Here is a 14,167-nt window from a genome sequence, read left to right as displayed (position 1 = left end):
TGTTTGATAAATACGTAACTGTCTTCATAGATTCTCATGGTTTGCAGTATTTTAATATGTGGGCTTTCCAGGAAGGGGAGTTACTGTTATATTTATGGTTCTTCAAGTATTTCTTCAGAATTTTAGTCTATTTAGTACCTACAAAATAAAGCTGAAACTAGGCAGGTAAATGTGATTTAGTAACAGTATCTAATTCTGGCTAGTATTATTTCACTGTTATGTCATCTCATTTGTCTCTTCAATGTACAGTCTTATTCACGTTATGTTTATATTTTTGAGGTAAGGCTTCCTTACGTACCCTTACCCAATCTAGTATGGACTCTAAATAGTGGACAGTGGTCCTCAATACTATTTGACTTAGTTTTCTGAAGTTATGTTATTATCAGTGGTAAGAATCTAGGTGGTTAATACCTTATATCTTGTTCTATAGCTGAATTTTGAAGGAATAGTTTAGATTGAGCAAGTTTGTCTACTTCACTTTGAAAAGAGCAAGTGTACACTTAGCTTGACAAAATAATCGCAAACTTAAGGCAATGATTTACAAAGAGTTACGAGTTATAGCCTAAAAGTTGCTTAAAGTTAAATGACTTACAATGAGTGTGGAAGAAAGGAGAGTTCACCTTTGATGCTAAAATTCATGTAATGATCAAGGCAAGCAGTTTCCACTTTCTTCTAGTCTTTTAGAACAAAAGTACAGTCACTAATAAGCATAGTATAGTAGTTCAGAGGTCTTATTTGCACATGTTTTTTCATGAGGCTTTATAGGTGAATTGTGGTCTGCTGTGAATGGTTTCTGCTCTAATAGCTGAAGAATACAGGCGCTCTGGTCAGTTTTTCTACATTAGTACACTGTGTCCATTTATATCTCTGTCTGATTTCTTGGATTTGCAAAACAGGAATATTTTTAAGTTCTGTAAACTTAATTCTTTTCAAACCTACTCACATGTTGAAAATGATGCATCAAAAATGTATGAAATAGTACAGTAGTAAACCAGAAAAAAACCTGGAGGTGATGTAATTCAAGAAAAATCATTTTGAGACAACTTTTTTTTGGTCAACTCTTATGCTAGTTATTTTCTTGAGTTTGTGGAAAAGGCTAAATCAATTTCTGTCATGCCACCTAGTGGCAGTTTTATTTAGATTCGGATGTTTAAAATTCTTGGATTGATGTTTTCTCAGGAAAAGGTGCAATAAAAATCTGAGGATTGAAGCTTTAGCCAGCACTACATAACGAGAGACATGGTTGTTAAACTGTCAGTTTCTCCTGTTAGTGACTTAAGTATTAATATACCTCTTCTGAATAGAATATCAGTGTTGCATGTTTTGTGGGTTTATTGGCTGTTTGCATTTCCTGAAGGTTTCTGCTGAATGTGTGTGGCTGTTGAAATAAGGATGTACTGGAGCAGGACCTTTGGGACTTGCTGCAGGATGGACCTGGGTCAGGTGAAGGAAGTGAATGAAAGGCTGTGTTAACCTCAGTCTTTCCAGCCGTGTAAATAAAGGAAAATGTATTCCTATGCTAATACTGCTTAAGTGTAGAGATCGCTAATATGGCTGATTTGTTGCACATGACTTCAGGTTTAAAGGAACTTGTATTCTTTCAGGTTTGAAAGGGCAGGCAAGAGGTCCAATCTCACAAATATTTTTACATCTTGATGTAAATTTCTGATTGGTACTGTTCTTTATAAGTATCTGACAGTTAAAAGTACTGTGACTTTTGCTTGGCAAGTTTGTTCTCATAGGAAAAATGGAAATGTGCTCAAAAAGCTGTCCCCATGTTTTGTTTATTTATTTATTTTGCTGATTTTCTCCTTTTGTCTCTGTAAGTAGCTCAAGGAGACAAATAGTCTTCAGAGATTCACTTTTTTTTAGAAGACTGATGACGTCTGTCAGTGTCTGGGGTGAGAGAGACATGGGTAATGGTTTCTGATCAGGGTGCTTATTCCTGTTGGTTTCTGTTCAGCTTTTCAAAACTCAGTGCAGCTCTTCTCAGATCAGTCTTCATTTTATTGGCTTCCTCTGGGTTGATTACTTCACAGCAGGTCTTGTTCTACCAACTGTAACATTGTTGGCTGATAAATTTGACTTGAAAGAGAGCATTTGGGCAGTCTGTTAATAACTTGTCTTTAAATACATTCATGTTACTCCTTTGCAGTGGCAGCTGCAGGCAATAGAGAACATTCAATTGTGATGGTTCAGAATGGGTGTAGTAGCTAGCACGTTCTGTGAAGGATGATAAAAGTCCTGACTTTTTGCAACAGTTTGGGGTTTTTTTTCTGGTTTTTTTTTTTTTTTTTTTTTTTTTTTCTGAATTGAAATCTTTCCTCAGTTAAAAACACAAGTAAAGTAACATTTCCTGGAGAGTGGACCATAGTCATGTAGTGTATTGCTGGATTTGTCCAGTGGCAGAGAAACAGTATCTAGTGAATCATTAAGATGTCTGGTTATTTACCAGCTACCTTTTCTTGTCAGTTTGCTGACAAGTGCAAAATTTGTGAAGTATAGGTGTGTTTTCTCAAGTATTACCAAATTGTAGCTTAGGGTAAATACCACCAAACCACCAATCCTTCACCTCACTCTCATAGAGTGTAACAATATTCCAAGTCTGTGGATTGTCTTAGCTGAGTAGACAGCCTTGAAGCCAGCTGCAGTTGGTGTTTTAACAAGAGACTTAAGTTGTTTCTTTTTTAGTGTTAGGTTTGGTTTGAAAACTTTGTTTGGAAGGTTTGATGCGAACACTGTAGTGCTTATGTCATTCATGGTTGCATACACCAAGAATGCAGTGCAAGGTTTGTATTATAGTATTCCTTTGCACACCAAGTCAGTGTTATTCCTGGGATATGCTAAAAATTGGAACAATCTATTCCATTATGCTTCCAGTTCTTCTGATGGAAAGACCAGAAAGGACAGTGATAAGTAGTAAATGGTTTCTGTTAGAGGAGTGACTGAGTAAGGGAGCAGTCTTTTGCTTGGAAAAGATGTGATTTGGATGATATATAACAAAGATTTCTCAAAATCTTAAGTGTCAAGGTAAGCACAAGTAGTAACTGATTCTTCACTGTCTTTCAGTGCAAAAGCTAAAGACTGTTAAACAAAGATAGTAGGAACGCGATTCAAGTAGAAATGATTATTATGCACAAAATGGGTGGCAGACTTGTAGAATTCCTCACTCGGGTTATGACCTCATGAATAAAAAGAACTGTGCATGAGATCAAAGGGAGGCAGGACTCATACTTGAAGCAGAGATCTACTGAAAATCACCAGTTGAAAAAATGACATCAGGGCCTGGAATTCCTTCAGTTGCCGAAGGCCAGTGAGCATGTGGTGGAGGGAAGGATGTAGGAGGGAGGGCTGTTTGTCCTGCTGTCTCTGCTATATGCTTCTGCAGGCCATTTTTTGAAACTGGACACAGCAATAGATTACCCCTTGAGCTGAATGATTCTGACCGTTTTTATATTTGTGCATATTTTCCTTGAATTTAAAATTTGAACTGAGGTGGAAAGGAATTTGAATGGAGGTGGAAAGAGACATCCTCTGGATGTATGGACCAAACGGTTCACATAACTGCTGCTAATCAGACAGTGAGATAAAGTGCACCCTCAGCATGTTTGCAGATGACAGCAAGCTGAGTGGTGCAGTTGCCACACCAGAAGGATGGGATGTAATCCAGAGAGACCTGGAGAAGCAGGAGAAATGGGCCTGTGCGAACCTCATCAGGTTCAACAAGGCCAAGTGCAAGGTCCTGCACCTGGGTTAGAGCAATCTATGGTTTCAGTATGGGAAGGGGGACGATGTGATTGAGAGCAGCCCGGTGGAGAAGGATTTAGGAGTGCTGATTGGTGAGAAGCACAACATGAGCTGGCAGTGTGCGCTCACAGCCCAGAAGGCCAACCATATCCTGGGCTGCATCAAAAGAAGTGTGGCCAGGAGGTCCAGGGACGTGATTCTGCCCCTCCATTCCTCTCCTGTGAGACCTCATTTGGAGTATTGTGTTCAGTTCTGGAATCCTCAACTTAAGGAGGATATGGAGCTGTTGGAACAGAGGAGAGCCATGAAGATGATCGGAGGGCTGGAGCACCTCCCCTGTGAGGACAGGCTGAGAGAGCTGGGCTTCTTCAGCCTGGAGAAGAGAAGGATCCGGGAAGATCATATAGCAACCTCTCAATACCTGAAAGAGGCCTGCAGGAAAGCTGGGGAGGGGCTATTCGTAAAGGCGTGTGGTGGTAGGACCAAGGGGAACGGCTATCAGCCGGAGAGGGGCAAATTTAGACTAGACATAAGGAAGAATTTCTTCATGATGAGGGTGGTGAGGCACTGGCACAGGTTGCCCAGGGAAGTTTTGGACGCCCCATCCCTGGAAGTGCTCAAGGTCAGGCTGGATGGGGCCTTGGGCAACCTAGTGTAGTGGGAGGTGTCCCTGCCCATGGTAGGGGGATTGGAACTGGATGATCTTTAAGGTCCCTTCCAACCCAAACCATTCTATCATCAGGTCATAGAATCACTAGGTTGGAAAGGACCTACTGGATCATTGAGTCCAACCATTCCTAACACTCCCTAAACCATGCCCCTCAGCACCACATCCACCTGTCCCTTAAACACCTCCAAGGAAGGTGACTCAACCACCTCCCTGGATGGAATCTCCTATGATTCTATAATTATTGTGTGAGCTGGCTATACATGCACACTGTCTGTAATGCATCACAATTCCGTCATTTTTAATATGTAGATACGCTGGTGTGCACGTGCATCCTGGATACATTAAATGTGCTGTACAAACTCCTGAGGCATAAATCTGTACTCTCTTCTGTGATTTGCATGGTGGATGTTTGAGAATCTGAAAAGAAAGAGGTATTTGGTTTAACTTACCTATAGTCTGATGTATTAGGCCCATAGGAAATGTATTTGTTTGGGTAATGATTTCCACTGAAAGCATAACAAAAAGTCAGTAGACTGTGAATATTCTGATTATTACTGTATGTTGCAGGATTGAGTGCTGTCTGGCAATGGTAACTTTCTGCTGTGTTACAGATAAGAGTTTCAAAACGTATGCACATTTGATTAAAACAGGTTTTTTTTTTTCTTTTACAGGAAAATTTTGAAGATGCCTTTGAAAATATCCCTGTGTAAGTAGAATTTTTTTAAAATGTGTTTATACAGCAATGAAATACTGCATGCACACCGTTCCAGGGAAAATAATTTTATGTGCATTGGCTTTGTTCACATTTTCCACGTCAGTTAAAGTCTCCAAGAATTGGGAAACAGAAATGTAATTAGGTTGATACATGTGATGAATTATTTATGAACAAATGTGGAAGTTGTAAAGACTTAAAAATTGCAGATTTAGTGAAATTTTAGTTACATACCAATGACTTTAGGCGTTTCTGCATGGTGAAAAAATGATAGCTTTGCTTTAGCAAAAAAACTTTGAATCATGTTAATGTAAAACTATCTAAGCAAGCAAGATTTTCGGCTGGACATTTCTATTCCTCATAAAGTACTGCTGCACAGATGTTTTTCTCCAATGAAGTGAGATATAATCACTCCTCTAGCATTAGATTTCATGCTGAAGGACTTCTACGGATATTCCTACTTTGCTAAAACCTTTCTAGACCCAGGAACAGTAGCTTTGGACTGCATTTAATTGCCCAAATCTCTATGACCTTGGCAAATCATGCTTTGCAGATTTACCAGATACTCTGTATTTTACCTCGAGTAGTAGGGTCTGCTCTTTATGTAAATCTGTAGTTAAAGTAAACATGGCATATGGAGACCCAGAAGGAAGGAAATAAGAATCTGGCATATTTGTGTTGAGAGCTTTCCATGTTAGTGATCACTTTTTCTTCCTATGAATCCCTAGAAGCTGCAGTATGATCAAGTAACTTCTCTCTCAGACCCTTGCATCCCTCGGAAGAGGGAGGAAAGCGACTCTGTAATATTAACTTTATGACACTAGTTATCCAACACTCATTCCTTCTATGGGAAATTGTTTTGTTTTTATTGGTATCTGATCTGGGCATTTATGTTTATTATTGGCATGTAGAGCTTTTATCTCTTCTTCCTTAGTCTCTCTTCTGTGTTCATAGCTGTCATACAGAGTCACTTTTATAGCAGAGTAGAAGTTTGGCGGGTATTATTTTATTCTTGCTGGTGTTCCTTCTGTTGGTAATTATCACTGTATAGAATATTAAATATAGATGATGGAGAGAATATTAATGGGTCAGAAATCATTGTTACTTAACGTCTCTGGTTGAACAGTTGTCACTGTGGTTGCTGTCCTCATCCATTGGTCAAAAGTACTATGCCTGCGCTATTAAATTGTTGAATAATTTTGGTATATGTGAGTTCTAAAACTAACTTTCCATTTGTTCAGGTTTTGCAGCCTTTAGATCAGCCTTTTTTTAGTAATATAGGACCACCCACAGTTCTCATTTGGGTGTTCCTGCACAAGCCTAGGAGAGAGCACAGTATGACTAAATCCAGTCCATGTGAGCTCTTACTCGTTTTTCTGAAATAGGATTACTTCAGTTTTTCGTGTAGAAAATAAATACACAAATTAATTTTCATGTCTCATGTACTGTTTTATTTTGTGGAACAGCTACAACAAAAAAACCACTAGCCCACAAGATCCATGAGAATGGTGTCTAAAAAAACCCGCAAGAATTGAACTGACAATTGCTTATGTTAATAGGCTGCACTAAATGTAGTGTAACTTCTTGCATAGATAGAAAATGCGGTATCTGTTACATGCTAACAGCCTAGCACATTGACCCATCATGACATGTACTGTGTGCTAAACGCTCTTCACAGAGCGTATCTCCTGTTTATTTAATTATTTGAATAATATGAATGTAAGTCAGCAGCTTTAACCTTGAAATAATTTAGGGATTAACCTGTCTCTCCTTCAGTGGCAGGCTACTGGAAGAAAGAAAGGTATCTCACTTTTTGTAATTGTTAGGAAGGTGTTGTGTGTACTAAAATGCAGCTTACTTTAATGTTATGTTGAATGTTCAGGCTCAAAAATGACTTCATGCATCCTTCTCAGGTGTGCCTGATGATAAATCCCCAAAACAGTTGGCCATCTAAGTAATACTGCAGAAGTGAGATGCTTTAATGTTTGTTGATCCAAAGGAAGAAAGTATTAAGCCTCTCAGTCTCAAAGGGATATGTATAAAGGAAAGAACAAGCATGTGAGTTTCCCAGCATCACACTCTGAGTGCTTTCTTGTTTTGAGTGTAGATTTGAGTACTAAATTTTTGTAGACTGACTTGTAGTATGAATAAAGGCAAGAGTAGTATTCAAGGAATATGTCTAGTTTTCTGTGTTTTATTTCTAGACTCTCTACCATTATTCCAACCTTTACATGTGAGTTTAGAAGTTGCTATGAAGTGCTGAAGGTTTTTTAATTCTAATTTTTCCTTCCTCTTTGGAAGAGAAACTTGGAGCTCTATTTTAGTGGTTTTGATTTACATCTTGTCCAATTTGAATCCTCTGGTTGCATTCAACTGGCAGAAGACATTAGGAATACGCCAAACTGTTTCGAATTTTTCAGTTTAGCTTCTTGGAAATTTTTATTCCACTGTTGTACTATGGAAAATGGGATTTGGAGTGTATTTTACGGCTATAAAAACTCGTGATATGGGGGGCCTTTCACACAATGTTACTGACCTTGAGCTGCTTTTGTCAAATATTTTTCAGATAGGGAGGTTATCCTGAGGTTTGGTTAGTCAACTTTATAAAACATCTATAAATTCTTAACCGTCCTGTATAGCAGAGGAAGAAAAGGAAATTTCTTACTGAGAAAGGTTTGCAAGATTCTCAAAAATATTAATGACTGACAGTGTCATCTTCTTGTTTTAATTAAATACTTTGACGATTAGTGGCTACAGTAAGTATTGAGCATTTCTGGTGGCCTTTTCTTCTGGATTCCCTGTGTGTACTGTAGCTGTTAGAAGAACATACCATGAACACTGAACTAATTGAGTTTCATTTTGTAGAGATTATTGTCTTACGAACCTATACATTCCCTCACCAGATGACTCAAGCTTTCCTTACACGTGTCCTCGTTATCTGCTTACCTCTTTTCCCTCACCTGCACCTCTGTTCTCCTTACTCCTGGATGGTGAGCAGGTAGCTTGATTTTTCAGCAAATTCCCTATGTGAACATAGTGCATATAAAATTCAGGTATTTCTGCACTGTCTAGATGTTGATTTTAATTTTCTCGTGAGCCAGCTGTGGACAGTGTGCATAATTTTATATGTTGTTTCCTTTGAAAATGAAGTTCATAGAAGAGCAGTTCAGTTTGAGTGTTTCGGCAATAAAAGAAGGATGGTCTGCCTCCTGTGGATAACTTCCTCTGTGTTTAGATAATTCGTAACTCTGCAGTTATGGAAGTGATACAGAAATGTGTGTATTCTTCTGTATTTAGGCAGAATTCTTCACTTGATTAGACTCTTTCATCTCTCTGATTCTTCAGAAGGTAGAACTATTTTTGATAAGTGCCAGAGGAACTGAGAAAAACCCTTGGGACTTGTGGAAGTCTTGAATCTTTTTTTCTTTGAAACTTTTTGGTTGTAGATTTCAAATGGCACTGGTAGTTTGTGTGCGGAGAAGCCTTTTCCAAATCTAGTGACACACTGGCTATTCCTGACCTTTCCCTGTCTAGAATTGATGATTGTTTTTTTTTCTACTAATAATACAGTAGTAGAAATTCGTAAACGTAACTACAGTGAAACAATGACTCACCAGAGGTTCAGTCTTTTGGGAAGCTGTATTTATTTTTTTGATTGTGCTACTCATAATGTTTGTCTTAAAATTTTCCTATGTATCGGTGTTAAAATCTCTTTTATTTCAGATAAGGAGGTGGCATTGTTACAGCTTTGTGATGATATGTCTAACATTGGTTGGAGAGGCTTATTGCACTGAATATTACTAAAATGAACCTCTTTTGTAGAGAGTTATGTCTACAGAGGTTGTTGATGTTTATTTATGAGATCAGAGTTGGTTCAAATTCTGTCAGATCAGCTTGTTGGTTTAGAGAATTCGGAAAGAATGTGTGGGAACTATGTCTTCATAGTATTTCATAAACCACTCTGTAATTCTTCGAATAAAGTACATATAGATTAACACTGCTTTGTCTATTGTCCAGCGAATGGTTTGCTAACCTGATTTGGCTTTAACTGGCTTTATTCCCTAAATATTATTGCTTACATGCCAAACATCTACAAGCTGAAAAGCAGGTTGATGGAACAGATTTATATGTGGTTTGTTCTTTTAGTTAATACTTGCTAGAAGTGCTTCATCGGTATCTGAATCTTACCATTGAAAAAATGTGAACTCTAATTTTAGTCTTACTGAACAAATTAATTTTCAACTTACGTGACTTTTTTACCGCTATATATTTCTGCTACGTTAATTTTCCCCCAAATTATTCAGATTTTCCTTTTGTGGAATGCAGAGATCCATGTTTTCCATTGCCAGATTATAATTTTGTAAATTAGCTCATCTTTTGTTTTACAGGAAGAATAATAGAGTTTTGATTTGACAGTTTTTAACCATGATCAGCTTATGCCTAGCATGTACTGACCTTGTGACTGCTATTTTGATTTCTGGGTGTATTTTTCCTTCTCAAGTTCTCAATTTGTTAGGAACTTTTATGAAATTTTGATTTTATTTGCATTTCCTCTCATCTGATTTTACTTACCATTCCTTAAAATGCCATCTGTATATGACAGGAATAAGTTACCATCAAGTTATTATGCTTTTCCATGGTACTGGATGGCTTGCAATCTTTTTCTTTGAGGTAATGGCAAGATGGTGTTTTCAATTACCACCCCAATATCAGATGCTTATGCAACAGTATAACAACATTTAGAGTAATTCTACTGTGGTAACAGCCTAGGTATGTTTATGGAAGATGCTTTGTAGTTGTCTTTCGGAAGAAACGTGGTAGTCTGCCTAACTGCTGCTAACAGTTCATAGACAGAGCAAGCCTTCATGTTCTGCTGTTTGTGTAGAAATTTCTGACACCAGACTCTGAGTTATAGCATCAGTGGAAAGACAGTGAAATCTCATTTAAACACATTTAAAAAATGGAATAGTGAGAGCACGGAAGCCAGAATCCTGTAGACAAGCAAACAGATTATTTTTGATGAGTAGTGGAATTTTTAAGGTTTCCTATCTTGATCAATTTCAGCAGGAAGAGGCATGTTTCTTTGCTATATTATAATTCCTCTTTCTTTTTGTTACCCAAAGCTGGATACTGTTAATCCTTGATCTTACCAAAGCAGCTCTGTGTGGTATTACTGGGGTGATAGATTAAGGACCAGAAGTGTTTAAGGAAGTTAGAGCAGGTTATCCTTGTAATCTCAGAAATGTAGTTAAGATTTCAGTTATACCTGCACACATTTGTGTTTTGTCAGTGGATGAAATATAAAAGCTGAGGAAATGGCCCTGAATTCAAATTTTAATTCAGGGAGCCAAAAACTTTTAAGAACAGTGCTTGTTTCCATACATTTGAACTCAGATTTTGACATTGTCTTAATGTGGTGAGAAATGGCTGTGACAACTTGATCGGAATTTTATTTTCTTTTGTTTGGTCCTCAAGATCAAGAGGAAAAAAGTCCAGACAAGGACATTCATTTTTTAATCCAGGAAATAAAATTTTCATAGCTGTGTAAATATGACACAGTAGCTCCTTTGTATTATCAGTCTTAAGATTTGGAGCAACAGTAGTGAGGAACCAGCCTTATCTCACTAACACTTCTCTTCCCCAGACAGTTCTTGGATTATAACTTGTTTTAAGCTTAAGGGTTTTTGAGTGGACAATAGTTAAGTAATTTCTAACTCTTCCATGTTTGTTGCAACTACACCTTTTGCCTCTGTGCAGGAATTTGCTCTGTATTTGTATTTCAGTAGAAGTCTTCAGGCCATATTATGCAAATCTTTATTTTTGTTGACTTTGTACCTTTTGTTGACTTTAACATTTGCAATGCCACCTGTGTCCATAGTTTCTTAGAAAGCAGGAGGAGATCAAGATGGCGCAAAAGGAGAGAAGAGAGGAGAGGAGAGGAGAGGAGAGGAGAGGAGAGGAGAGGACAGGACAGGACAGGACAGGACAGGACAGGACAGGACAGGACAAACAAAAACTGAATAGAACATTATTTGAGGGATAGTCTACATAGAACTGCCCCAAACTCTGCATCTCTTCCACACCATGGTAATCTCTTGCAGGTCTTCGTTGAAAGGCTGGCACACAGGAATATTTTGCTGTGATCCAGAGTTTGCCAACAGAAATTTACGTTCATTGAGCCTAAATATTTGGGTTGCTGCTTGTGACTTGATCTTCTGTAAAAAATACACGAGCATTGCGGAGGTGTAATTGCATAATAGTTTTGTGGTGAGGGACCCTGGAGGCTTCTGGAGTCTATTAATTATCACATTGGTGTCTTGATGTTGTGTTGGAAGGCATGATTTACTTATCATATCTGTGTTTTCCGTCTTTACATTTCTTTAATAAAGGCTGTGTAATGCTGTTTGCAGTCATGCAACTCAAGAATTGCCTTCTGTGGAAGACTTCAGAGTCTTTGAAAGGCATGCAGACTCAATGTTTTGAATTGGTGGTACAATCTTTAAGTTGTTAATGCTTTAGATAAGAAAATGAAAATATGAGCTCTGATAGATGAAAAAACCTAAAACTTATAGGCTGTGATAAAGAGGTATTGAGGAGGATTGTTTTTAGGAAAAGGATTGAAAACCAAATTGGCTATAGTCTTTATTTTAAAATATCAATCAAACAAAACCCTTTCTGGTCTTTAATAATGTGTTTTGGTTGTTTTGTTTGGTTGGTTCCCCCCCACCTGGGTGATTCTTTGAGCATTCTGGGCAACAATCTGAAGGGAAGGGGGCTTGATTGTGTATTAGTAGGTTTTTCTTTAAGACAATCCAGGGAGAATCTTTTGAGTGTGTTGATATGTGCAGACAGAAAGCTTACTTTTGTCAAATTGGAGACATGTTCCTGACTCAGTTTTTACTGGGAAATACTTCCTGACGTCTCAAGCATAGATTGTCTACAACTTAGGCTGAGTTAAAGACAGGACATTGTATGTTTTATGTGTGAACGCAGTTCAGTTTTTATGTGACTGCTCAGCCTTGATTCAAAACTAGTTTACTGTTCGTGTGGAGTCGAGATGAGAGAAATCCTGGCATTTTGACTTTCCTTTCCCCAATGATGTTAATATAAGAAGTGACAGTACACGTAAGCGTTACTTCTAAGTCACATGGAGGAGAACTCTTAATATCACTCAGCTCCTTGGTGTTTAACACCGTTGGGTAGAATTTCAGGGAAAAGGTAGAAATATGCAGACTTTAAAGGTGTGATTGTCTGTAAGCTATAGCTGTCCGTCTCATATCTGTCCTGTAAAGCCTTTCTTGCCTCATCATAGCCCTTGGTTTCCTTAGGTCCTCTAGGGAGTACTGTGCAACTCTTAGGTTGCTGCAAACTTCTTTCAAAAGTGAATTGTTTAAATAGATTGGTTTTAAGTATTACTTTTATTACTTGACACCCAGCTGAAATGAGTAAATGCAAATCTATAGTTTCCTGCATTGTGTTTTAAAGGTTTGCTTTGAGGCATGTTTGTAAATAAATCTCAGTTTATGACAGTAAACATAGCTAGGAATAGGTACTATTAGCCCAGGAGGTACAGCTTTAAAGACCTCTTTTCAAAGGTAACTGTGGAGGACAGTTTAATTTTCTGCTGCTTAGCTCCTGCGTGCTGAGCTTTCCCATATCTCGTCTGAAGAGATTAGACCAAGGAGATGAAACTGTCTTTGTTGCAGCTGGTTTGCATCAAACTCCTGCTTTCTCCCATTGCTGCTGATATTCACGAAGATAGCAGTTTATTAGCTACCTCTGTGCTGTAGATTTATTTTTGTCATGGGATTCTAGCTGAAATTTCAGATTTCTGGGGGAATAAATGTCAAAGGGTTAATAAAAGAATTATATTCATTTGTTTGAGTACTATCAAATAATGAGAACCAAATATGAGTTAGTTTTATTCAGGGCTGCTTACTACTTACTATTATTATTGATCTATTTTTACTGCAGTTGCATTAGTATACATTTCTGTCTGATTTTAATTGTAGCATCTTTTTTTTTTTTTCTTATTCAGGAAATACTAAAGTAACTCCCCTTTTGCCTTTAAATATAAATTGCTCTGCGTTCCTCATGTCTCCATTTTCTCCTTGCAGTTAGGAGTGATGGATTAGAATTAGGCTGCAGCACAGATTGGGAAAATCTCCCAGCATCCTTTTCCCGCAGAGGTATCAGCTTCCAGCATTGACTGTAGCTGCTGCCACTCTAACTGACATTTCTTTTGAATTCAGCTATGGGGAGTGTCTGTGAAGCCAGCTGCTGGCTTGTGAACTTTTATTCTTCTATTCTTTTTGCTTGATAACTCATTAATGAAACCTCCTGGATATGGAGAAATAAAACAGAATCAGTTTTCTCTTCATGCTTTTCTTCTGTGTTGTTTTTTTTTTCTGTGCATGTGGTAGAAAAAGAACAGAGTGAAAGAAGCAGCGCTTCTTTTTCCATAAGGACTATATTTATATGCCTGAAGTTAACTGAATTAATTCTGTAAGTATATTATCTCTGCCTACCTTGTCTCTGAAATAATGAATGTGGTAGTCAGATTTATGCGGTATTATCTGTGAAAATTTGCTTTGGCAGGTATGGTCAACACTTAAACTAAAAAGAAAAAATAATATTTAGATGGATTTCCTTCAAGAGAAGGGAAAATGGATATATTCACAGCGGGTTTATGAAATAATTGTTTTTCCTCTGCACTTTACAGTGATGAACAATGCTTTTAGAGGGCAGAAGCTTCTCTGCTTATGTCAGTGCTTAATCAGCTTGGATGCTGTGGGTTGTAAAACACTGCAAGGTGTGTGTTTTAGGACACTGTTCTTTAAACTGTGTTAATTTAAGAACACTGTTAACTTGTACTTATTTTATCCATTTATAGTGTATGTCTTCTTCTCTTGGTAGCTGTGCTGATTTAACCATTTGAGGTTATAATATTTTGACTTAAATATAAATAATTCATTTAATGGTATGCAGTGCTGTGCTAAGTACTACATGTTAAGATAATACAGTGTGCTTTTAGAGAT

The 14,167-nt window shown here is 37.7% G+C and overlaps 1 protein-coding gene across 3 annotated transcripts in view; it reads left to right on the top strand.

Annotated features, from left to right (window-relative positions):
• The window catches only part of TTC39B (tetratricopeptide repeat domain 39B), an 81,587-nt gene that overhangs the window by 24,228 nt on the left and 43,192 nt on the right, over nucleotides 1-14,167 (top strand). For 2 of the 3 annotated variants that reach the window (XM_054054388.1, XM_054054389.1), the window contains exon 2: nucleotides 5,089-5,123. In XM_054054388.1, coding sequence (XP_053910363.1) covers nucleotides 5,089-5,123 — 35 coding nt within the window. Of the gene's footprint in view, nucleotides 1-5,088; nucleotides 5,124-13,370; nucleotides 13,635-14,167 lie in introns of those variants that run through there. The other variant, XM_054054390.1, reaches the window with a different exon arrangement.

This window comes from Cuculus canorus, chromosome Z, assembly GCF_017976375.1.
Source record: "Cuculus canorus isolate bCucCan1 chromosome Z, bCucCan1.pri, whole genome shotgun sequence".
In the NCBI taxonomy this organism is placed as follows: Eukaryota; Metazoa; Chordata; class Aves; order Cuculiformes; family Cuculidae; genus Cuculus; species Cuculus canorus.
The sequence above is the reverse complement of the archived record's forward strand: the minus strand, read 5'-3'. Positions and strand labels throughout refer to the sequence as shown.